The sequence below is a fragment of the Canis lupus genome, chromosome 22, assembly GCF_011100685.1.
Source record: "Canis lupus familiaris isolate Mischka breed German Shepherd chromosome 22, alternate assembly UU_Cfam_GSD_1.0, whole genome shotgun sequence".
Classification (NCBI taxonomy): domain Eukaryota; kingdom Metazoa; phylum Chordata; class Mammalia; order Carnivora; family Canidae; genus Canis; species Canis lupus.
The window spans coordinates 4,603,900-4,630,837 of record NC_049243.1 but is presented as its reverse complement, the minus strand read 5'-3'; the positions used below and the strand labels follow the sequence as shown (position 1 = coordinate 4,630,837).

Here is a 26,938-nt window from a genome sequence, read left to right as displayed (position 1 = left end):
TACTTTCCTGGGAATAGGAAGCTAGTGTCCATTCTACCTGGAACATGGCTCCAGTTATCTTCAGTGCTGATACATCTTTCTTGGCCATTTAGTGGTTGTTTGCCTATGTGCCAGCAACCCTGTTTTGCACAGTGTTGTTTTTCAAGACATAGGGCTCAGGCCTCTACAGTCCTATTCATACGTTTTATTATATATGTTTGTGTGTGTGTGTGTGTGTGTGTGTGTGTGTGTGTGTGTTCTTTTTAAGTCTTGTGCCCAAGACAGTCCTGGAAAAGCCTCTTCTATCGTCGTCCTCTCCCCCCTATGATAGGTAGCAGGTGAGCAGCCTGGCCGAGGTACAGAGACCCCACCCTTTGCTTTGGTGGGATCGCCTGCACCTCCCAGCAGGTGCTCAGGACCCAAATGTCAACAACACTCAGCCCTCCTGTGCAAAGTGGGCTCCTGAGGGCTCCACCCAGCATCACTGTAGCACACCTGTGTGTCACTAAGCTTTCTTTTTGTGCTATGGAAAAAATGCTATAAACGTTAGAAGTAGTCACTGTATGTTGTACAAGCATTTTGGACATGTAAAATAAAAGTTTCATATAATGCTTCTGTTTAAACAAAACAAAACAAAAACACGAGGCTTGAACTCACAGCCCTGAGATCAAGACGCAAACTGAAATGAAGAGTTGGGATGCTGGACTGACTGAGCCACACAGGAGCCTACGTCTGCATTCTTGCCTCTGAAGGGGTTTGGCAGATTAATATTCGGGCTATCATCTGATAATTGCATTCTCTCTGAACATCCAATGCTTCCTTGATTTTGAACACTCAGCTCCATTTTAGAGTGAAGGAAGGGCATGATCAAATGTGTTGGAGCAAGTTCTTTAAACTCTTTAAGAGCATCTTCTTTTTGTTTTTTTTTTCCTTAAGGAGGAAACTTAAAGTAATAGTTTGTAGAGCCTTGTCCTTTTAGAACTGAAGAGCTCTGAGGAAAAAAAAAAAACAAGCCATAGGAAATGACAGAAAAGGGGGGCGAGTTATCAATAATTACACTTTGAAATCTAATTACAGACATCGCGGCAGTGGTGGCTGCTGGCCATGGAGAGTATAAGACAGTGGAGTATTTTAAGCAAGGCTTTATTTATACTCAGGAGGAGACTGATAGGCTGTTATTGTGGGAACCGGGCTCAGTTGCAGTGGCCAAATATGGTGCAGGTATGCGCAGCGAAAATGCACAGCAGAAGGGCTGGTGCAGCAATCGGCCTGAATTCTGAGCTGCTGTAGACACTCACTTTTTTGCTTTTTGCTTTTCTTTTAGTTCTCTTTTTCGAGTAATTGCTCTTCTCAAGTTGTAGATAGCATAACTGCTTTCAAAGTTCAGTTTCCACGTGGGTGCCCAGATTTTGTACATGCACATCATCTCGATCGAATTCCTGTTTTACAAATTTCATGTAAAGCATGATTAAAATGACATGTATGTAATTTGCATTTATAAAATGAAGGTCCACGAAAATATCCCGGGCAACGTGAAGCAAGGCTCTGGTTGTTGTTGGTAAGCATCCCCAGGCATATAATGATGATGGTGGGAATGCAGGGGGAGAGCTGGTGATGAAGGGGAAGTAGTACTCTGTCGTTAGGGGAAGCGAGGGTGAGACATTTTGCCAGGGTGGGTGTTTCAGAATGGAGCCAGCAGGAAAAAGGAAATGGTTCTCTGTAGATATTGTTCACTGACGTGTGTGTGTGTATAAAGACCATTAACAGTCAAGTGTCATATGCAAAACAGAAAAAAAAATATAAAAGTGTTACTTTACCTTGAATGAAAGTTGGACAGAGTATGCAAAAAAAAAAAAAAACAAAAACCATAAACACAAAATTAGGTGAGGTATCTTTTGAAAAAGGAAACTTGCTTGGTTGGCTACAGTAAAATAGCTGCTGTTTACTGGAGGTCGCACACCAAGTGCAGATGGACTCTTCCCACAAACAGTGGCAATAACTACCATATGCTTGTTTCCTTCCCCTGGCCGAGACTCACGAAGGTGAGGCCGGAGTGTCCACCCCACAAAACCTGTCCTGCTCTCCTGGTAGCTTTTTAGATGTGTGCTGGGATATTTTCCTGAATGGGTTTGTGATGGTTAATGATCTCACATCATTATTTCAGTTACTCCTCAGAAGCCAAACAGTAAACAAGGAGGATGAGTCCTGGGTATTTGTGTTTTCCCAGAGAAATAGTGGGAACCTGGCATTTGGAGAAGCTGGGGGAGAGAAGGTCATTGATGTGCTTGTATGTGCTCACCCAGGGCCTCCAGACCCGTAATAGCTAACTTGGTTTCTGTTAGCCTGAAACTGTGTAGCCCACATGCCTCAAAGTGATCATTTTTATATTTAGTTGGTATATGTTGGTATTGGTATATGTTTTCAGTGAATGAAATGTAAAACCGTATTTTAAAAGTGACTGAAATTTTAGCAGTTAAGAAATAAAATAAATAGCCAACACCGAGCTAAGCACACATAGGCTCTTTATTGGTCCTGTCCCTACTGCTTTTGCCACATTAGTGGTCGGGTATGGCTTCATCTTTATGTAGATTTAATGTTGGGCTGAGCACTTGTGCATCCATAATCTCATGTCTCATGTTAGATAAGTATGCTTACCTGTTTTTTAAGGACGATAATACCAGAGAGGTTAAACATTTACCCTAAACTAAATGTTTGCGGCAGAGGCAAGATTTGAACCCCAGGCCTTCTAATTCCACAGTTGGTGACCTTTCCACCAGTTGAATGGGTGAGTATATGACAGGTCTTTTTTTTTTTATTTTAATTTTTTTTTTTATTCATGAGAGAAACACAGAGAGAGGCAGAGACACAGGCAGAGGGAGAATCAGAGCCTGATACAGGACTTGATCCCAGGACCCTAGGATCATGCCCTGGGCTGAAGGCAGACATTGAACCATTGAGCCACTCAGGTGCCCTGTGACAAAAGTCTTTCTATAAATGGTTTTCTGCTACATGAATTCTACACTCAATTATTCAGTGAACCCATACGCTAAAAAGAGTTACATTCCAGTAGAATAAAAAAAATGATGCCCATATAATAAAATCACATGTAAAAATATCATAATTTTTTTATCACTACTTTAGGGAAAATAACTTTCTGCTAAACCAATAACAAATAATGTTAAATACTGCCATTAGGTCTGAACATATGGATATTACTAAGTGCCATAGTCAAAACACATTAAATGAGGAGTCTCCAACAGTAAAACCATAGGGAAGTGACTTCGTTTGCAAATTCCTTAATTAAGGAATTATATTAAGTGGGGGATAGTGGTACTTGAAGCCAAGAGAAATGTATTCTGTAAACCAAAGCTATCAAGAGTGTTCAGATTATTAACGTTGAGCCGCTTTGTTTTATCTTGACATGAGGAAATAGACCCATAAATCCTAGTAGGGAGTCATTCAGTTGAGAAAGATGGAAGAGGAAGCATTGACAATAAACACAGCCTGGTGAAAGCCTAGCACCTTCTGGCCCCTCCCTGTGCCAACCTCCACCCAGACCAGGCACTGAGAGTGACCAGAGATGCTGGGCACCAAGGCTCAGGCTGCCATGACCACATCTGTAATTTCTGCTTCTGAACGAGTGGCCCTTTTCCCCCACTAATTTAATCTTTTGTAATGAACGAGTTAAAAAAAATTTTTTTTTAAATTTTGCTTTCAGATGGAAGGTAGAAGGGTAGATTTGAAAATAAATGTTGGCCATTACATTATCAGACATGATAGGGCCTTATTTTAAACATTCTCTCTGCAGACGGCCTGCTTTTAGCACAGAGGCCCGCAGGAGACAAGTGGGGAGCAGGATAGTTGTTTTCAGCCTCAGGCACTTACTTGCTCGAGAAAAATTGCTGCCAGCTGAGTGGTTTCAAAAAACTCAGGCTACCAATGTGGTCTTTAGTGGGTAGAGGATTAGAGGGAATGCAGTTTCTTCTGTCCTCTATAAATATTTGCTGGATGGCTAATGGGTTTTTGTGTGCATGTGTATTTCCTTTTTCTATTGGGGAAATTACCAGTAATACAGGAACATCCTGTGATAAAATATATGAAGTGTAGAGCCTAAGAGAATGGATCAGTGAAATAGAGGAAATGTGGCCCAGGCCTGTAGCAGGCTGTATTGTAACAAAAAGTCCTGGCATCTGGATGTATCTACAGGTGCCTAACGACAGTGGTGGGGGCGGGGGGTGGCGGCGATGAATAGACTATTCCACCAGCAGCTTTTAGCATCCAAAGCTTACACCCCCATCAAAGAAATCATGCTTATATCTAATTATTTTAAATTTTAAAATCAGTGCTCACATCTACCCTTAGAATGCTTAAATGTCATTTTATTTTAGATTAGTATCCACGCTGGAATTCCTGTGAGAATAATCCCTTGTAATCTCCAATCCTGTGCTTCTGAATGAGCAGAGCCTTCACTGCATTACTTGAATGGTGTGATAAGTGTCTGTCCCGGTTCAGTATCTGTTCATGTGATGAGATGCCTGCATTAAAGTGAGCCTGGCAATATTGAAGTCTGAGTTTCCAAGCAAAGAAACATGGGAAGAATCTTCAACTGTAATTGTTAATTCTGTGGAAAATAGGAATGTAGAAATTTTTGAAAATACTGATCTTTGTTTCCTTGTCTTCAAAACAAAGTTTAAATATGGCTCCAAAATAAATATATATATTTAAAAAAATATATATATATTTTAATAAAATATAATATATATATACATATTGTCCTATTAACATGTTAAGGAACCAGTCCTCACTTTATGCAATTACATAATAATTATAACCACAAATTACATTCCAAATGATTTACCTGCCGCTTTTTAATAAACTTAGTTCTCTTCTCCAGAGGTAGTGTCCAAGGAGGGTTTTTTTGGAGCTTGAAGAAAGCTCTCCCATCAGCATACCACCTGCTTTTTCTCAGCCCATCAGCTGGAGATGACCTCTGTTCAGCTGTATGATTCCCACTCCCTCATATGGGAGAGTAGAGGAGTAAAAACGTTAATTGAAATATAATACATATAGAAGAGTACACAGCTCATAATCATATATCTCAGTGAGTTTTCACCAACAGAAGCACCCATGTAACCAGTATGCAGATGAAGTGTATCTTTTTATAGTGATAGGTATTTCTTTTTTTTTTTTTTTTTTTTAAGATTTATCCATTTTAGAGAAAGAAAGAGTGAGAGAAAGCAAGCCTGCACATAAGTGGGGTAGGGACAGGGGAAGAGAAGCAGACTCTCCGCTGAGCACAGAGCCCCATGCAGGACTCCCTCCCACAAATCTGAGATCATGACCTGAGCTGAAACCAAGAGCTGTAGGGGCGCCTGGGGGGCTCAGTCGGTTAAGCATCTGCCTTCAGCTCAGGTCATGATCACAGGGTCCTGGGATTGATCCTGAGATCGAGCAGAGTCTAAGAAAGAAAATTTTAAAATACTCATTGGATCTAATTCTCCCCCAAATGACTACTGATAACATTTTGGTGTGTTTTCAGGCTGTCTGTCCCTCCCTCTCCCACACACAGATTTATGTGTGCCCAGATATACATGCGCGCAGTACCACAACCTGGGGAGCTTCACACACGTGGGTACATACACACAAAAGAAGTTCCACATTAAAAAAAAAAAAAAAGAAGAAGAAGAAGAAGAAGAAGAAGATGTTCCACATAGTTGCAATAACATGACAAAGAGACTTTTAGATCTATCACGGCCTGGTCGTTGGCTTCATCAGAACGGCCGGGAAACTCAAAACCATCCATCTCCCTACTTGATGGCAGGAAGGGTTTTTGTCTTTGCTTCTGTTTTGTGGGAGAGGAGGTTGAACTAAATGGCTGACATATATGAGGATGGCTCATTGATTTCATTTATCCCTTATTTTCCCATTTCTCAGAAAACTAAGCATCGATGATAGGAAGTTCAGATACTTCTGGTAGAAAACCTCTTCATGCAAAGCAGAAGTGAGACCTGGCCCCAGACTTTTCTGGGAAATCTGTTAAACTGAACCCCTTGAGGCTTCAGCTTCATTTTTTGCCAGAAGGCCAACTTGACCCTTCTCTTTTTTTTTTTTTTTTTAATTTATTTTTTATTTTAATTTTTTTTTTTGACTCTTCTCTTCTTTTAATTAGCTCCCTTGCGGACACCCCAGTAGACCTTACCCGCAGTGGCTGTGTGTCAGCAAAAAGAAGCAGAGTCAAAAATGTTGGAAATCAAGCTGGTGGTCCTTTATAAGTTGCCTTACTTCTAACATGGATGGGAGGATGCCTTCATGGTGCTTGGTTCTTGCTGTGTTTCCTGCTCACATTGTCAGGAAGAGAATAGTTGGCAGCAGCTTCCTGTTGCTATTGGTGGCACAGGGCGTGATGCCCCTCTGCCTCCTGGCTGGCCGAGGAGTCCACTTCTTCTGCAGGGGGTTTGATGGGGTTCTTTGTGCTGGGAAAAGTTGTTTCCCACAGAACTGCCTATGCTTTTCTTTCTTTTTTTTTTTTTTTTTAAGATTTTATTTATTTACTTATTTATTTATTTGGAGACCACACGCAAGAGTCAGGGGAGAGCCAGAGGGAGAGGGAGAGGGAGAAGCTGAGCGTGGAGCCTGACCCAGGGCTCGATCCCACGACCCTGAGATCATTACCTGAGCAAAATCAAGAGTCAGAGGCTTAAGCACTTGAGCCACCCAGGTGCCCTGCCCTTCTTTCTTAGAAATATATCTTATTGGGGATCCCTGGGGGGCTCAGCAGTTTAGAACCTGCCTTCAGCCCAGGGTGTGATCCTGGAATCCTGGGATCGAATCCTGTGTCGAGCTTCCTGCATGGAGCCTGCTTCTCCTTCTGCCTGTGTCTCTGCCTCTCTCTCTCTCTCATGAGTAAATAAATAAAATCTTAAAAAAAAAAAAAAGAAATATATTTTATTATCTTTTGTACTTGGGATTTATGACACATGCAGGAACGTTCTTGGACCTGTTATCATTGTAAAACGTCTTCTCAGGTCGCTCCTTTCTTCTTGTTTGTTCACAAACATTCAGAAACAGTGTGAAGTGGCCTGTGTATTTACCTGTGTTCTTGTATTGTCTTTGCAGTCGGAATCAGCTGTCTGCCCTGCCTGCCTGCCTGTGTGGTCTGCCTCTCAAAGTCTTAATCGCAAGTAACAACAAACTTGGGTCGCTGCCAGAGGAGATAGGTCAGCTCAAACAGTTGATGGAGTTGGTATGTTACTGATTTTTAAGATGCTCTTTCTCTTTGCATACTGACCATCGTCTACCAAGGTAGTCAGACTTTTTGCTGCAGTTGGACAGGGAGGTGCACCCGTTGTTGGAGGGCTGTATATGATAAAGACATTAAGTGGGGAGCGGAACCAGCTTGGCTTTGCTGTGGCAGACACAGTTCCTGAAGTTTACAGGTTTCCTGTAGTTTACACTTCCTGAAGTTCGCAGGATTTACAGTTGCTGCAGTTTTACTGGTTATCATGTAGTAGTTAGATCATGCTTTTTTCAGATCGCATATAAATTTGTGATAAATTTTGAATAAACTGGCCAGATAATGTACCAATAAGTTTGTAGGCCATATTTGATGAATATAAATCATTAATTGAGAAAGAACAGAGTGCTCTGATTCTGTAAGGGTTTTTAGTAACCATTGTCCTAAACTGATGAACTCTAAAATGTGACCAAATTCCCAGAGGCAAAAACAAAACAAAACTCCACATTATAGATGGGTGGAGATGGGTTGTAAGTGTGCACCTGACACCAAGAGGCACTGTTCTATTTCAGCTCTTTCACTACTAATCAAATCACTCACCTTGTTTCTAAAATGGGAAAGAATGAATCCCAGCCGGGTAAGGTGGATGAATGAAGAAGCAGAAACGAGCAATCGGACTAAAACATTACGGTCATAATTTATCCTCCAAGCAAGCATTACCCCATACTGACCTTGTGTCAGGCACAGAGCTGAATGTTGTGATTATGACCATAAAAAAGATGGTACCTTGGGATCCCTGGGTGGCGCAGCGGTTTGGCGCCTGCCTTTGGCCCAGGGCGCGATCCTGGAGACCCAGGATCGAATCCCACGTTGGGCTCCCGGTGCATGGAGCCTGCTTCTCCCTCTGCCTGTGTCTCTGCCTCTCTCTCTCTCTCTCTGTGACTATCATAAATAAATTAAAAAAAAAAAAAAAGATGGTACCTTTTTATGGTAGATTTTACTGGTAGATTCCAGCCTAGAACATTGATTGCCAATGACTTTTTTTCTTGTGTGCCAACTCTAGTTAATTTCTTTGGGGCCGTGTGGAACACGTGGTGATGACTTGTAAAACCCAGATAGTGCTGTGATGCCTTCATCACGTCTGCAGTGGGAATTGGCTAGGAAAATGACAGCACCGGAGTCATCTATGTATCAGCTTTGATTTTAGAGTGGAAATGCCTCATTGCTATATAAAGGCATTGTAGGTAAAGAAAGAGTGTCTTTATCAGGACTTACATGATAGTAGTATCTGAAGCCCATTCCAGCTAGCTCACACCAAGAGTTGGGATTGGTCAAAAAGATGCAGGGGTCTTCTCAAATAGCCAAACAGTCTTGAGAAAGAAGAACAAAACTGAGGGTATCGTAATCCCAGATTTCAAGATAATACTACAAAGTTGTAGTAATCAAAACAGTATGGTACTGGCACAAAAATAGACACATAGATAGTGGGAAAGATACATGCACATCTGTGTTCATCGCAGCATTATTTATAATAGCCAACAGATGGAAACAGCCCAAGTGTCCATCAGTAGATGAATGGATACAAAAGATGGGGTGTACAACGCTGCTCCGGCTGAAGGTGGCCCTGACGACCAGCTGAATCGGCTCAAGGTTGAAGAACTAGCCCTCCAGTCAATGATTAGTTCGAGGAGAGGAGATGAGATGCTTTATTCTCACCTTGCACCTCAACAGTCACATGATATGCTGGTGCATGTGGACAATGAAGCATCAGTCACAACCAAACTGCACTGGAGTTGAGCACAAGATGTGCCCGAAGAGTAGTAGGAGGAAGAAGCAGATTCCTGAAGCAGGTGAAATGCACGTCTGAACAGAGACAGGCATGGGAAAGAAGCCTGAAAGCAATATGGCACACCACCGGGCAGGGGACTCACTCTTTGCTGCTTCCCAAATACTTAGACACCAGCTGCATGGGTCGGTGTGCTGGGCTGGTTAAAGCCAATGGTGGAGCAGAGCCAACCTGCAAAATCCACTTCCTCACCGTCAGATCTCTTGATGAAGGCATGAACCTGTGTGAGGGAAACAGTTAAGTGTTGTTAAAAAACCAAAAGGAAAGTTCAAGAGTCCTGGGTCTAGAGCTTCACTTAGGAGGAGCTCCTGGAGCCTGTCCTAGGGTAGCAGTAGGGGGCCATGAAAATGACCAGCTCCTGCCAAGAACCTACGCTCTCCCACTGTGACCTGCGGGTGGCAGCTCCACTGTCAGTGCCTCTGAGTGGCTGGCTAGGAGAAACGAAGGAACAGATAGGCTTCCTTCCCTCAGCCTGTCCCTTACACTGATGCGTGGAGGCTGATGTTTGGGATCTTGCAGCTCCAGGGTCAGCGGGAGCAGAGTGGTCAAGGTGGAGCAGGGAATGGGCATGGGGAGTACTGGGCAGATGACACAACAAAGTAATAAACGGGGCGTGTACAAATGGGAAATAAATGGACTTACCATGAGTTGCTTCAGAAAAAAAAAAAAAAGATGTGGTGTATATACACAATGGCATACTACTCGGCCAGAAAAAAAGAATGAAATCTTGTCATTTGTGATGACATATATGGACCTTCATAAAGGGCATGAAATAAGTCAGAGAAAGACAGATACCATATGGTTTCACTAACATGTGGAACCTAAAAAAAAAAAAAAATTGAAAAAACAACCAGAAACAGTCTCATAAATACAGAGAATGACTGGCAGTTGCCAGAGGGAATGGGGAGCAGGTGGATGAGTGGAATTAAGGAATGCAAACTTCCAGGGCATCTGGGTGGCTCAGTCGGGTGAGCATCTCCCCTCCGCGCAGATCATGAACTCGGGGTCCTGGGATGGAGCCCTGCGTTGGGCTCCCTGCCCAGTAGGGGAGTCTACTTCTTCTTCTCCCTCTGCATGTCCCCCCGCTCATGTCCTCTCTTTCTCTCAAATAAATAAATAAAACTTTTTTTAAAAAAAGAGGTGTAAACTTCCAGGTATAAAATAAGTCACAGGGATGAAAAGTGCAGCATGGGGAGTATAGTCAGTACTGTTGTAAGAGCATCGTGTGGCGTCAGGTGGTGACCATACTTAGTATGGTGAGCGCTGTGCCATGCATAGAGTTGTTGAATGACTATGTTGGGCGCCTGAACCTAATACAACATTGTATATCAACTATACCTAGATAATAATTTTTTTTAAAAAAGATGCAGTTTTCCCATCACTCAGCATGAGGACATTTGATCAGGGGTCATGAATGTTTAGAATAAGACACTGGAAACTTATCATGAGCCATAGCAGTGTTTTTGTTTTCTCAGCTTTCTGTATTTCTCTATATAATGGAGATGTTGCCTTGCCCGCAGATCTGAAGTTTAAATGTCCTCCAACTTGAGCACTAGCTGGTCTGTCTTGGCCTCGGTGTCTAAGCGAGGGAAGCAAGGCTTGGTTAGGATGTCCTCCCCTGACTCAGTCCTCGATGCTCAAAATATATGGTCATGTGACCCAGAGACAGCTGCTCTGCTGCCACCAAAGGGGACAGTTTCTGAAAGAAGATGAATATTAATTTGGGTAGGCAACTCCTACCCCTAAATTTGCTATTATAAGAAATACATGCCTAGGGTAGGGAATGATTGATTCAGTCTTGGAGTTGGGAAGGTTTGTACGGGAAGAGACCTTTGAGAGGCCCCTTACAGAAGTCTGTTTGGGATTTTCTAAATGGGAAAAGGAAGGCTGGACAGAGGAAGAAGCATTTAAGAGAGAGAGGACAAGATAAAAAGCCTCTGCACAGCAAAGGAAACGGTCAACAAAGTGAAAAGGCAACCTCCAGAATGGGAGAAGATATTTGCAAATGACACATCTAAGAAAGGGCTAGTATCCAAGATCTATAAAGAACTTATCAAACACAACACCCAAAAAACAAAGAATCTAGGCAAGAAATGGGCAGAAGACATGAACAGAAATTTCTCCAAAGAAGACCTACACATGGCCAACAGACACATGCAAAAATGCTCCGCATCACTGGTCATCAGGAAAATACACATCAAAACCACAATGAGATCCCACCTTACCCTGGTGAGAATGGGGAAAACTAACAAGACAGGAAACAACACATGTTGGAGAGGAGGTGGAGAAAGGGGAACCCTCCTGCACTGTTAGTGGGAATGTGACCTGGTGCGGCCACTCTGGAAAACTGTGTGGGGGGTCCTCAAAGAGTTAAAAATAGACCTGCCCTATGACCCAGCAATTGCACTGCTGGGGATTTACCCCAAAGATACAGATGCAGTGAAACGCCGGGACACCTGCACCCCGATGTTCACAGCAGCAATGTCCACAATAGCCACACTGTGCGAGGAGCCTCAGTGTCCATCGACAGATGACTGGATACAGAAGATGTGGTCCATGTATACGATGGAGTATTCCTCAGCCATTAGAAACGACAAATACCCACCATTTGCTTCCACGTGGATGGAACTGGAAGGTATTATGCTGAGTGAGTCCATTGGAGAAGGACAATTACATGGCTTCCCTCATCTGTGGAATAGAAGAAACAGCACAGAGCATCATAGGGGAAGGGACGGAAACCTGAATGGGAAGTCATCAGAGAGGAAGACAAACCATGAGAAACTCTTAATCAGAGGAAACAAACGGAGGGTTCTGAGAGAGGAGGTGGGTGGGGGTTGGGATAAGTGGATGATGGGCGTTAAGGAGGGCACGTGATGGGATGAGCCCTGGGTGTTATGCGCAACTGAGAAATTACTAAACACTACATCTGAAACAAATGAGGTGCTACATGTTGGCTGATTGAATTTAATATGAGAGAGAGAGAGAGAGAGAGGACAGCTTGTGCAAAGGCAAGACAGCCCGGGAGGATACGGCATGAGTGGGGAGTGGGAAGCAGTTTAAATCCTGCGGAGGCTAAGCTAGGTAGGCTGGGCGTTCAATTCTCACAGCCACGACCTTAGAACTAGGCCACCATCCGCTCCTCCACAGGCCATTCAAGACCATCCTCAGGACTCTTGGTCCCTGCCTGTCTCCCCAGATTCATCTCCTGTCCGGGGCTCCTTTACCCTCTGAGTTCCAGCCTTCTAGGAATGCACCTTGTTCATTTCCTCTTCTGGACTTGGAAGCATCTCACTGACTCTGTATGAGCTGTTTCTTCCTTCTCCTCTTCTCTTGATCCATTCTTAGCCACATTAGATCTCACTTCCTCCAGAAAGCCTTTCCAGATCCTCCGAGCCAGAGCTAGGTGCTCCGAACACAAGCACCCTGGACGTATCTCTGAATTCCGTGGAATCACACTTGTCCTCTTCCTTGGCATTCTCCATGCCAGCTCCCCCTAGATCTTGAAAGCCGCCTGAGGATAGGAACTTGCTGTCGTACCCAGTGCTTGGCACAAGATAGACACCTAGTCAATGTTTGCTAAATGCTGCTGTCAAACGGTGGAAAGTGGGCCGAGCAGGTGGCTTGGGACAGACCGTGCAGACTCCCAGGTGCTCAGCCTGGCGGGGGGATGACTGTCTTACAATCCAAGCTAATTCAGAAGGTGCCACCTTAACTGGTTCCAGAAAACAGAAACATAATACAGAGTAATGCTGGGGATTGAAACTGATAGCCATAATACTTATTTTTCTTTTTTGAGAATACTTCCCTTTGGGAGTCTGATAAACCACAAAATCCAGGTGTGCTAAGAATGTGGCTTAAGTCTTACAAACACAATATGAATGACAGGTAGGTTTTCCCCCCACTTCTTGGGCTCCCACACAGGGAGGCACGCTGGCCAGGTCGGTGTGTTGGAACCTATTGGCCTCCCGAATGTGTTCCCACCCCCTGCACCCTGGGCCTAAGCCCACAGCATGCCCTGCATTCAGCTGCGCTGTGGCCACGGCTACAGGCCAGCTCATCCATGGCACCTGTGGCGCATGTGGCACGTGTGCTGAGCCCAGAGCCAGCCCCACAGCAGAGCAGGGCTTCCCCCACATGCTCTCGTCAGCTGCTGGGCTGGCATGGCTGCAGAGGTGGAACAGCCTGTCTCCCGCCTCAGGACCCACGAGCTGTGGGGTGGCTCATAAGGGACCCCTTGAGCTCTTCTTAGGTACCCTGTCCAGAGCCCACTCTCGCAAAGGCTGCCCTGCCTCCTCGTGCAACCAACTACCTATTTAGCACTGTCATCCACTGGCTCTGGCATCTTTTCTCCCCCAGCAGTACCTGGTGAGTCCTTGGATCCTGGAATGTTAGAGCCCCAGGGGTTTTCAAAGCATCTAGTCCAAGCTCTTGATACCTTATAAATGAAAAAAAAAAAAAAAAAAAAAACAAGGTAGAGAGACAGCCTGTGATGTACTGAAGGTCACTGTGTCATAGCTAACTTGGAATGTGAGCTGAAACACCCTCACCCAGCACCGTTTGATAGGAAGATACTACCAAGCAGCAAACGTTATTCTATTCTATTCTATTCTATTCTATTCTATTCTATTCTATTCTATTCTATTCTATTCTATTCTATTCTATTCTATTCTATTCCATTCCATTCCATTCCATTCCATTCCATTCCATTCCATTCCATTCCATTCCATTCTTAATTCCAGTGTAGTTGGCACACAGCATTATATTAGTCTCCTGTGTACAATATAGTGAGTTAACACTTCGATATACCACGGGGTACTTATCAGGACAGGTGCCCTCCTAAGTCCTCATCACCTGTTTCATCCATCTCCCATCCACCTCCCCTCTGGTAACCATGTAACCATTCATTTGTTCTCTGTAGTCAAGAGTCTGTTTCTTGGCTTGTTTCTCTCTCCACCCCCTTTCTCTCTCTCTCTCTTTCCTTTTCTCATTTGTTTCTTAAAGTCTGCATCTAAGTGAAATCAGGTGCTATTTGTGTTTCTTTGACTTATTTCACTTAGCATAGTACTCCCTGTCTCCACTCATGTTGTTGCAAAATTTCATTCTTTTTTATGGCTGCATAATATTCCATTGTGTGTGTGTGTGTGTGTGTGTGTGTGTGTGTGTACATGTGTGTACACCATTTATCAGTCAGTGGACACTGAGACCGTTTCCATAATTTGGCTATTGTAAATAATGCTGTTATAAATATAGGGCATACAGATATATAAAAATTATTTTTTAGATAAAAATATAAAATAAATACATATTTATGTATAAAATATATTTTTTATTTAGAAATATTTATTTTATATATATTTTTAAAAGTACATTTTTTATATATAAAAAAAGGTATTTTTATATTCTTTGGGTAAATACCCAATAGTGTGATTTCTGGATCATAGAGTAGTTCTATTCTTAACTTTTTTGAGGAGCCTCCACACTGTTCCATAGTGGCTGCACCAGTTTGCATTCCCACCAACAGTACACAGGGCTTCCTTTTTCTCCACAACCTTGCCAACATTTGCTGTTTCTTGTGGTTTTGATTTTAGCCATTCTGACAGGTGTGAGGTAGTATCATTGTAGTTTTGATTTGCATTTCCCTCATGGTGAGTGAGGTTGAGCATCTCTTCATGTGTCTGTTGGCCATCTGTTGGCCATCTTCTTTGGAGAAATGTCTGATCATGCCTTATGCCCATTTTTTAATTGGATTATTTGGGATTTTTTTAGGTGTTGATTTGTATAAGATCTTTATATACTTTGGATACTAACTCTTTATTGGATAATGTCATTTGCAAATATCTTCTCCCATTCAGTAGGGGTGCCTTTTAGTTTTGCAGATTGTTTCCTTCACTGTGCAGCAGCTTTTAATCTTGATGTAGTCCTAATAGTTTATTTTTGCTTCTGTTTCCTTTGTCTCAGGAAACACATCTAGAAAAATGGTGCTGTGGCCCATGTCAGGGAACTCACTGCCTGCACTTTCTTTGAGGATTTTTATGGTTTCAGGTCTCACATTTAGGTCTTTAATCCATTTTGAGTTTTTGCATATGGTGTAAAAAAGTGGTCCGGTTTCACTGTTTTGCATGTTCCTGGTCCAGTTTTCCCAACACCGTGTGTTGAAGAGACTCTCTTTTCCCCATTGGATATTCTTTCCTGCTTTGTCAAAGATTAATTGACCTTATAATTGTGGATTTATTTTTGGGTTTTCTGTTTTGTCCTATTGATTTATGTGTCTATTTTTGTGCTAGTACTACAGAGTTTTGAGGACTGCAGCTTTGTAATATAATTTGAGGTCTGGAATTGTGATGCCTCCAGCTTTGCTTTGCTTTTTCAAAATTGCTTTGGCAATTTGGAGTCTTTTAAGGATGATTTGTTCTAGTTGTGTGACAAATGCTATTGGTATTTTGATAGGGATTGCGTTAAAGGTGCAGATTGTTTTGTGTAGCATAGGCATTTTAACAATGTTTGTTCTTCCAATCCACAAGCATGGAATGTCTTTCCATTTTTCGTATAGTCTTCAATTTCTTTCATCAGTGTTTTATACTTTTTAGAGTACAGGTCTTTTTCCTCTTTGGTTAGGTTTATTCCTAGGTATCTTACTATTTTTTATATAATTGTAAATGGAATTCTTTTCTTAATTTTTCTTCCTGCTGCTTCATTATTAGTGTATAGAAATGCAACAGATTCCTACACATTGATTTTATATCCTGAGACTTTACTGAATTCATTTGTCAGTTGTAGTTTTTTTTTTTTTTTTTTTTTTGGTGGAGCCTTCAGGGTTTTCTATATAGTGTATAAAGTCATCTGCAACTATTGACAGCTTTACTTCTTCCTTTTCAATTTGGATGCCTTTTCTTTCTTTTTGCCTTGCTGGTGTCAGCAAATGTCATTTTAAATGCATTGGTAGCCACATTTTTTTTTTAAAAAGCAAGTGAAGTTCATTTTAATGATTTATTTTATGCAAGATGGCTAAAATATTATTTCAGCATAAATGTGATATAAAATTTATGAGATATTTTATATTTTTTTCACATTAAGTCTTTGAAATCAGTGTCTATTTTATACTGCCAGCATCTCACAGGTTGGACCAGCCCCATTGCTAACACTCAGTGGCCACATGTAGCTACTGTCCACACTACTGGGTGGGGCAGCTTTGTAGCTTGTGTTCCTTAACTGTGTGAGCATGCACGATCTTGTAAAAAGCATTTATCTGTGACATTGGTGAATATTTAAATCATTGCCATTATTTAACCACAAGGGGTGACTGGCCTTGCTTAAGGTCACAGACTAAAAAAAGATTAGTTTCCATCCGTTCTTACTTATCTTTCATCTCTTTTTGCTTAAAATAGTAGTGCTACTGTAGGTAACCATGTCAAATGAATTTTTAGCTAGCAGTTGGAAAGAAGTTCCCCAGAGAGCCTGCAATAATTCTAGACTTGCTTGGGAGGTTTTTGTTTTATAGTTACTTACATGGTAACCAACTTGTTAAAAAATTTGGGGAGGCACTGCCCTGCCCCCAAGCATTCAGAGTACCCTAAGCCAATTAAATGCTGATAAAATCACTCAGGTTATCAGGCTCTGAGCATTGTTTAGCTATTTTGGAAGAAATATTTTTAAATTTCACATTAGACTCAAACAGTATCCTAGATGGAGCTGTAAAGTCTCTTCTCTTCCAAGTGTGAGTATTCCAGAGTCATCAGTGGCTTAAATAACAAAACCCAAAGTACCACAGCTGTCTGCAAGAAAAGAGTCTTCCTCTCTAATTTTTAAGAGTTGAAAAACACCATCTTACCATCTTAAATATATGTCACACTTATCTGAAAATAAAACAGAAAGCATTGCCATGCAGTTATTGGCTTGTCCAGCCATTTGAGATTGTGCAGAGAACAGAGGAACACAATTATTCCTCCTCCCATGAAGAAGCCATTAAGAAACACCTGTTGAGATGTCTTTTTTCAAATCCGTGAGAGGCCAGGCTAGAGTTCTATACTGTTTCAGGTGCAAGAGAATTTAAGGAATCTTAGTTCTGTGAAGCTGGCCCCTCCGGGGCCATTTCTGGTGGGAATGAATGAGCTAGGACTTCCTGCCTTCTTGGCCACGTTGAATACTTCTGTCCCTCTGGCACTCTCAGAGCTGTAGCTGTAATAGGTATGTTGCTTTCTAAGTCTTTATATCTGGGTGTTCTTTCTGTAAGAGAAAGAGGAAAAGCCCTGGCATTTACTGCACACCTACTATATGCCTGGCACTCTGCTAGGTACATGACGTGGATTATTTCATACAATCTTGACAATAACTCAGCCAGGCAGGTATCATATCTACATTTCGTAAACAAATTTGAGTTTCAGAATTACTTACCCAAAGCCATGGGGCTACATGGAGGGGTGGGACTGGGGTATAAAAACCAGTATTGTGTGATGAAAGCCCCAACTCTGTCAACAGCACCACGCAGCTGTTCTTGCTGTATCTTCTTCTAGACTAAGTGTCTCATGGAGAGGGGCCATGTTTTGTTTGTTGGGTGAGTTCCTGGTTTACCTTGCAATGGTTTTCTCATTAAAGTTGGGGCAGAGCATGAATAGCCAAGAGTGAATCAGAGAATGAATGTTTTAAAAAGAGGGTCAGTGTCTGTCTGGAAGTTTCCTCACAGAGGAGCTCCAGCCTGGCAGGGAAGGTCATTGGACTGTTCTGGTGTTGACTAAACCTTATTGTCTTCGTTAAAACCACATTAACACTTGGAAACATGGTTCTTTTACTGTCAAACCATGCCTGAAGGAAGAGGCATGTTGGATATTTGGTGAGAGATGCCATATGAATGGCCTGTGTTGTAATGACCTTAGAGCTGTGAAGACAAGCACACCACGGAAAGCATGGTGAACTTGAGTTTTCTCATAGTTTCCTGTGCATACTGACCTGCTGGGGTCCAGAGATGGTCTATCCCTTGTGTGGTTTCTTTCCATTTGTCTTTCCCCAACTCGGGCATTGAAAACTATGGCTCCCAGCTCTTACCTGCATGTAAGAGGACGTATTATCACTGGTCCAGAAAGCTACTCCTAAAACCGAAAAACTCAGAGAGCCTGATGCAAGGAAAGGTACATTTCCTGGCCCTGACTAGACCTCTCTTTTTTTATTCTCTTTTCATGAAATGTTTATTTGTGTGGGGAGTTTGATTTCAAGGATCAATTATTGACAAGACACTGGGTGTATCGTCCTACATCTGAGGAAAATCCCTTCTTCCTTATTTTCATCCATGGCATTCCGACCTCTGAGCTAGGTATTGGGAAGACATAAATTCATGTGTCTCACATAGTCATTTTTCCACTTGTGGTCTCTGGAGATGCCCCAGCCCCTCTGGTTCCTGTGGGACAGTTGGGAATCCATGGCTTGTTGAAGATCCATTCTGTTGGAGAACATTGGGGTGGTATGCGAAAAGGTGTGAAGTTGTGTTTTATACTGAAAGGAGACATTCACTAATGTGATAATTTATCCTACCAGAGGTTGCTTGATAAAGTCTTGAATATAAATGAGCAGATTCATTTTTTTAAGGATCTTATTTATTTATTCATGAGAGACAAAGAGAGAGAAGCAAGAGACACAGGCAAAGGGAGAAGCAGGCTCCCTGCAGGGAGCCCATCCCAGGACCCTGGGATCACCCTGAGCCAAAGGCAGACGCTCAACCACTGAGCCACCCAGGCGTCCCTTAATTTTTCTTAAAAAAAAGTTCTGACTACAGGCATTGAGGTTTTTGATTGTTATGGAATCAAAATTGACATTATTCCTGAGTTAAGTATCTGACTTTTAAAATCTCTTCATTATCTCTGTTGTGATAAATGGATTTTCCTAATATCACAAGGAAATTTGAATTATTTAATCTTGCCACTTCTTTGTACATAGGCACAGAGAGGTTAAGACATTTACCTACAGTTACACAGTGAGTCATACAATAGACATTTCCCCCCAAAAAAGAGCATGATCCCATGATGGGAGTTAATAGCTTGGATTTCCTGTCAGAATGTTCGCATTTCCTTCCATTAAATAAAGAGCTACATTTATTACAAAAATATGACTGAAGCGATTGTATAACCACACTAGATTTTTGAAAACCTGAGGGTCAGAGCAAGTTAGCTTGTGAGAATACCGCATGTATTTGCACAGGGTGGCCTGGTCTCACTGGACGTCTTTCCCTAACCAAGATCGTCTTGACACAATCCACAGTGGTTGTGTTGGTTTTCATTAGAGGTTACTCCTTGAAAACACTTTTCTTTTCTTTTTTTTTAAAGACTATTTTCTGAAAGTGAACATTAATAATAATTTAATAACCCCTGAATTAATCTGATGTTTTAAATCCTTATCATTTTTGCATACTGAAGGTAGTAAATTAACAACTAGCACTTAATAACAAAAATCTATTAGTCTCCAATGTGCATTTAACACTTCTAGAGACTTCCTTTATTGCCTGAAGGGGCTGGCATGAAATGACTCTAAAGTTTTTCCTTTGGTTACTTAAAAACATGTTGATTAAACTAGTGGAAAAAAAGTTTATCTTAAGTCATAGTTAAAATTCTCCATTTGATCTTTATCTCAATTACTAAGTTGAGCTGGCCGTTCCATAAAAACTTAAGTTCGAGACTTAATGTTCTTGTATATAAACTAGATTCATTTCTATATACTAGAGAATAGAATTAGTAAATATGTATGACATGCTTATGATGATTTCTTCCTGGCCTACCTGTATATTTGCAATATTCTAACAGTAAATATATGGTAATTTGATTCACTGAAGCTTGAGATAATTATTTTCTAAGATAGAGCTTAGGGGCTAATAAGCAATTCAGAAGGGATTCACTTTACTATTCTAAAAAGAGCCAATGAATCAGAAAGTCATAGCTTGGTAAATTCTCCCTAAATGCAGAAGTATGAGGTATTGGTGTCATTTATTTATTAAATTTATTTTCCTAAACATTACCTTTTTAAAATGAACTCAAAATTAAAAAAAAAAAAAAAAAGAACCATACCTTAGGCTAAATGTGGACAGACATGTCCTAGAGAACCAGACCGTCCTAGGAATACTGCTTTCACGTGTTCTGAACTGAAACATCTTATCTCTATCTTATCCCTCAATTTAGACTAACATCCCCTCCCCCCTCCTCCTCATTCCGCAGTGACTTAAGACCCACGGGGTTTTAATTTTTGTGATGAGATTCATAGCTCCTTTAAAACATAGCAGCGTTCAGTGACTGGAAGGCCATAGACTTTGCATAATTTCACAATATCGATGCTACAATAGCAAGAAGTCTTTATCTGGCTTTCACGCTGGATCTCCCGGCCCCTTTTCTCCTCGTTGTTTTGGCAGGACAGGAAATACCTGACAGCAGAGTGCTATTAGAATAATTTGACCTTCACCATACAGCCCTCCAAATGTGAATGGACAATTGGACCTTGTGTTTCTGATTGTCTACAGATGTCCTGTCCTGCAAGTCAGAACGAAAAACTCTGTATTGTTATGTTCTTTTTTTAAGTGTAAATTGAGTAACTGCTTTCCTTACTAGTAAATAAGCATTGAAATATAGTTGAAGGGAGTTGATTTTCCTTGATGAAGCCATTATGTGAGAAACATATGTTTAAAAAAAAATTACCTGGTATTTCGGGAAACAGCAGCGGGTAATCAGCGGCACGCAAGGTGAATATAGTACGGACCAAAAAATAGGATACGACTGAATGAGACTTTATGCTGTGAATATGCTGCCTTAATATATCTGTTATCTATTTGTTTCCCTCTCTCTTCTCTTTTTTTTTTTTAAGTGATTTTTTGGGGGGTGCCTGTGTGGCTCATTTGGTTGAGTGTCCAACCCTCGGTTTAGGCTCGGGTCTTGGTCTCGGGGTCGTGGGATTGAGCCCTGTATTGGTCTCCTCGATTAGCAGGGAGTCTGCTTGGAACTCTCTCTCTCCCTCTCCCCTTCGCCCCCCCCCCCAATAAATAATAAAATACAAGAATGATTCTTAAAAGAATTCTGTCCTTGGAACTTGGGAAAATTGTCAGTTTCATATCAAAAATCTGATTCCCTTCAACTGCAAAAAGGATCTTTCTTGTGCATTCACACACTGACTTACAAAAAGTGAGTGGGGATGTCAGTCACATTAACTCCTCTCTAGGGATGGAAAATGCCCCCTGTTTCTTCCCTTGTGACCTCCCCACCCCCCACCCCAGCCCCAGCTACCACCAGTGTGACTGTGGTTGCGAGTCCAATAGGATGATTTAATCTCATATATCTCTAGGGCTTACCTGTATACCGTCTATGTGAGAGCTCGGCTAAAAGTGTGGAATGCTACTACCTCTTGCTTCTTCGTGACTTGATTGAGGCAAAGAAATATAAAGATCTCACTGAAAGGATTTGGTTACTGTCTGTGGCTGATCAGAAGCCATAGGAATCAGGAAAAGGTGGCATTTCGTTTTTTTGCTTCTTGTATATGGAAGTCTATGCAGAAAGGCAGAAGTATTTAGTGACTCAGTGAGGGGCAAAAGTGACTGAACAAATCTCCGGACCTCTTAATTCTTTAATTCCTTCCTTTAGACTTTTACTTCTCTGCCGATGTACCTGTGGGTTTTTGTTTTTGTTTTAATGCATCAAGAGCCAGCCCGGGGTGATGGCATGGGACACTCCGCGTTGTTGGTCAGACGCAGAGCATAGAGCGGGACCGTGGCTGAGTGCACTGTGTAGACTCGGCCTCTGCAGAGGGCTGCCGCACTCCTTATTCCTCTTCAGCAGGTGATACTCGCTAGCAGCCTCATGACCTTGCCAGATTGGCGGATCACCTGCGGGTTTCCAGATGAGAAGAGATTAGAGGACAGTGCTCCCCTGTGTTCCGCATGGTCCCGCTCTCACAGGGAGCCCTGGGATTTCTGGCAACGGGTCAGTGGTGAGCTCTTCTCATCAGAGTGAGTGTGGGACTGATTTCTGCAGTCAGGCCTTGCTGCCTTCTAAAAGCGGGGTGGGAAAGGGTTTTTTTTTTTGTTTTGTTTTGTTTTGTTTGGTTTGGTTTGGTTTGGTTTTTTGCAGGTTCAGGAGTGATGTGGGGTATTTAAACACTCGATCTCATTGGGATCAGACCTCGCCCAAGTAGATCTGGGGCTCTGCTGTCTCAAGCAGGACCCGCCAGGGATTGGTATGTAGGTCGGAGCGTCCCAGAGTGCCAGCCGTGGGGCCCATCCCTCGCTTTATCCCTGGCATTCTGCTCAGCGCCGGGAAGACGGAGTGGCTAAGACCCAGGATCTCCCATCGAGGAGCTCACAGGCTTGTAGGGAAGGCAAACGTGTGAGCTCATGAGGGCAGGACCACTGAGGACGGCGCCGTCGTTGTCCCTGGGCGCGTGATCAGACGGGGATGGAAGGGGGACACCTCCACAAAGGCCTCCGAGAGGAGCCAGCGTTGAATTCAGCCTTGGACGGTGCAGGGGGGCCAAGGGGACCACACTGGGGGGGCGCGCCAGGCAGGGAAGAGCCCGACCAGGTGTGGGCCCCTGAAAGGCTGGGACACACACTGGTGACAGCAGACGGCCACGGGTGGGGGGGGGGGGCTTGGGGACGCAAGGGGGGCTCTCAGGGAGATGGCACAGGATACACAGACCAGCACCGGAGCTGCCAACTTGGGGACGATCCCTCCTGCGCTTCCGGAGCTGGGACAGACGTCTGAGCTGGCAGGTGACGCAGGGAAAGGACACTCTGGCAGATTGAGGAGCAGGAGGCCGGGAAGTGACTGGGGAGCACCACAGTGTCGCAGGAGGGAGGACATGGCTCCGAACAGGACAGTAGCCGGGGTGGGGGCTGAGCTTCCAGAGGAAGAGGCAGAGGGGATGAGGGGAGCGGATAAGAAGGGTGAGGCTGCAGCTCTCACTCTGAGCCTGTTGGGCAGTGGTCCCCATCCACAATTGATGGGATGTTACGTTTTTCCCTGCAAGAAAGGGACGTCATAGGCAGCCCGGGTGGCCCAGCGACTTAGCACCACCTGCAGCCCGGGGCGTGATCCTGGAGACCCCGGATCAAGTCCCACATTGGGCTCCCTGCATGGAGCCTGCTTCTCCCTCTGCCTGTGTCTCTGCCTCTCTCTCTCTCTCTCTGTGTGTGTTTGTCTCTATGAATAAATCAATCAATCAATCAATCAATCAATCAATCTTTAAAAAAGAAAGAAAGGGACATCATCCGTGTGCCCCATGGTCTTGCTGGTAAAAATGTGCTTGCAGGCATTTGGGTGCACAAAGTGTGCAGCCCCCCATCACGGACTCCATTCGACAGAAACAGTGCCTCCAAAAGATGCCGTAAGGGTCATGGTTTCCACTGTAAGATGTGGGTGTGTGCTAGGTGGGGTGTGTCACCTTCTGTTTCGAGGCGCTGTGGGAGGGCAGCTGAGGAGCGGGCGGCCTTCGTTCCTAGTGTTGACTGCCCGGGACGCCTGACTTCACCCCCCTGGGCCCCACCTTTCTGACACTACTAAGCTGCTAATACGGCCTCACGGGTTTGTCGTGACAGTAAGATGCGATCGAAGCACGAGAACGCAGCAGGTGCGAGGCCCACAGAGTAGCCCCTGAATGGCCCAGACATCCTTCCTCTCTCCTCTTCCAGCCTCAGAGGATGTTCAAAAGGGTGCACTTTCTTTTTCCTTCTCTGCGCTGAGCCTTGCTTGGCCAGGGGCATCCAGACCAAGGTAACGATGAACCCAAGGAGCTGTCCTCATATTTAAATTCCTTAAGGAGATGTCACGCGGGAGGCTTGATTTCCTGGAAGAGGGTGTTTATCATTTCTGCCTTTGCTTTTTGATGCAGGACGTCAGCTGCAATGAGATCACAGCCTTGCCCCAGCAGATAGGTCAATTGAAATCTCTACGGGAACTGAATGTCAGAAGAAATTACCTTAAAGTTTTACCACAAGGTAAAAAAAGAATAAAACAGGAGATGTTTATTTTGTTTGTTTGCTTACTTCTGGGAAGAAGGTAGTTTGGTTATGTTTATGCATGCCCAATAATATTAATTATATTAATATGAATCATATGAATTTCACACACAGATAACAGAAAAGTTCATATTCATATTTAGTCGGGGGCACGACAGTGCAGCCATTCCCCCGTAGAAGGCCGTGTGTCTGTTAGTTTGCTCACATAATAAAGTATCACAGACTGAGTGGCTTAAACAACAGAAATTTATTTTCCCACAATTCTGGAGGCAGGGAATCTAAGATCAAGGTCTCTCCTGAGGCTTCTTGCCCTGATTTACAGATGGCTTGCTTCTCCCTGCATCCTCACGTCATCCTCCCTCTGTGTCTCCATCCTAATCTGCTCTTCTTAGAAGGACACTGGTCATATTGGGTAGGGCCCACTCACATGACCTCATTTTAACTTAATACCCCTTTGAAGGCCTTATCTTCAGATACAGCCACATTCTGAGGTTCTGGGAACTAGGACTACTCCAACGCAGGAAATTTGGGGACATACAGTTCAGCTCACAACAGGAGGCAGCATGAGTTGTTTTTGGTATGGATGTGCAACGTTCTGGAACATCGGGCCAACACCTTAGGCGATGTGTTTGGTCTCATAGGTCCAGCTGTTAGGATCTCTGGCCTTGGGTATCTGGTCGCCCTGGTTGGGAACCGCCCCCTGAGTCTAGAATCTATGCTTCAGGTGAGAGGACCACCCCTGCTGAAGTGGCACGTGGGCTAACGTCACTGGTTGTTGCAGCGAGTCTCCCAAAGGCCAGAAGCCGGGATCCTCCAGAACCTCGGCGTTGAGGCTGGTTGCCCCCTCAGACATCCCTGCTCAGGAGCCAGCCTCAGGCCAACCCTTCCCTGCACCTGTGGGCTTCCACAGCATGTCATTCTGATATGCTGTCTTTGGGTTCCAATAAAAAGTTACATTTCTTCAGGAATTGCAGGCTATTAAGAACTTTGACAAGCAGCTCTGTAGATGTTGGTGGATCTGAATTTCATACGTTGGGATTCTTGTTTGGACTTGAATCAGAATGAGTCGACGAGCAGTAAAATACCGAATGCTTTCCCAAAAGACGTATTCCAGGTTTCAAAGATGCACTGCTTTCCACCCGTTTCATTTAAGGCCCACCAGGCATACCAGGGTTCACACATCTATTTAAAAATATACCTCAAAGCAAAAGCATATACTTGGAAACAGAAACTAAAGCATTTGGTTAACCCGACACTACTGCAGCTGGTTGAGAACCGCCTGATTTGTATTATTCTGTTCCTGCATCTTGCTCTTTGGCCTGAAGGCAAGCCGGTGAAGCTCATGGAAGGGAAAAAACTTTATAAAATATGATGCACTTGGATGGGAGGTTTGAGTATCTACCTGCCATCCTGTCACTTTTCGTGCACTAACTAGCATCTTCAAGAAGTAGAAGTGGAAACTCTGTCGGCACAAGGACTTATTAGTTTATGACTTTGAGATAACCAGGTATAAAAAGATAGATTTTTCATTCTGTCACAGTCTCATCCATTTTGAAGGGATGAAATTATTTTTCTTGGTTTGAGCAAGTGCAAAGGGGAGATGCTCTTACAGCACATTTCTAAGCATTAAACCTCTTGTGGCACTAAATGCAACTTTCCTCTAAGCTCTTGTTGCTAATCGCTGAAAGCTCATGACAGATCACCAAACTCTCATTTTCAAAAGAAAAAGGGTAACGATCGTTTCACGGATGCCTAGAATAGTCTAGAAACGTGTGAAAAGTGTGTCTTTTCTGCAACCAAGGTCTTTCTTTCTCTCACCACTCCTTACACTCTTACCTTCAGAGCATTCCCTTGCTCTGAGGACGGCATTCCCATCCCTGAAAAAAGATCGGTTACAAATTTCTATCCTTTCCATAATTAGGTTTTCTCAGGTGTAGTAGTTTAAAAATATATCCTCCAAGCTAAAACTTCAGTTTACTGGAAAAATCTCTCTCTCTCTTTTTTTTTTTAATAACTTCCTGCATATCAAGTTTCTTTTCTGCTTCACTCCAGAGAACTCGATTAACAAAAGGGCATTGATAGTGCTTTCAGGCAACGAATTTAAAGACTTTGAGTATTTACTTGTTTTTCCTCTGTGAGTACCCTTCCCCATATGCTTTCAATCTCAGGAGGGAAAACGAGTCTGTGGCCGAATTACCCATATCAATTTTGTGGTGGTTTCACTACACATACTGCAATGAGGAGACCTGCATTTTGTTTTTTTCTAGGCCCAGAATGGACAGAGTTAAGATTAAAGGAGCCCGTCATTGACCTTCTTTGCAACAAAGGATGTGCCTTGGAATTTTTTTTTTCCTCTTCCTCCCTTTTCCTGCCCTGTTTCTTGCGACCATTTCTGGGCCGCTGTTCTCAGCCACCACTACCACCACCACCACCACCATTTTCTGGTTGTGAAACTGCCAGGCTCTCGTTTTTCCTAATGAAGCCAAGATGATAATTGTGTTCCAAACTGCAATTAACGGGAATGGGTCATAATACAAACCATTCTTACTTTATTTACCCTCTTTGGTTCAGTTGCCTCTCCTCCCCTTCCTGCTGTGCCTGCCAGGAACTTAGCCCTCCGCCTTGCTTCAAAGCCTTCACTGTCCCAGGCAGAGAATCGCTGAAGATCCAGAATCCAGTTAAGTTTTGCCACTAAATTTGCTGGCCTGAGTTCAGTGAGTGAAAAGAACAGTCTCTGAGACAGATCCCTATCACTAAGGGTTCCAGCAAGGGGATCTGCCTCCGGGATCCAAATCCCTCTACACACTAGTCCAGTTTGAGGAATAAACCATGAAGTGAAAGAGATCTGACTTTGCCCTTGACCTTCCAGATTCCATGCTGTCCTCCAGGTCCCCGTCCTCCCTCC

At 43.3% G+C, this 26,938-nt stretch overlaps 1 protein-coding gene across 4 annotated transcripts in view; it reads left to right on the top strand.

Moving 5' to 3' along the window:
- The window catches only part of LRCH1 (leucine rich repeats and calponin homology domain containing 1), a 206,114-nt gene that overhangs the window by 117,140 nt on the left and 62,036 nt on the right, over positions 1-26,938 (top strand). For all 4 annotated transcript variants that reach the window (XM_038569532.1, XM_038569531.1, XM_038569530.1 and 1 more), the window contains exons 3-4: positions 7,096-7,222; positions 23,907-24,012. In XM_038569532.1, the coding sequence (XP_038425460.1) occupies positions 7,096-7,222; positions 23,907-24,012 (233 nt within the window). The remainder of the gene's footprint in view (positions 1-7,095; positions 7,223-23,906; positions 24,013-26,938) is intronic.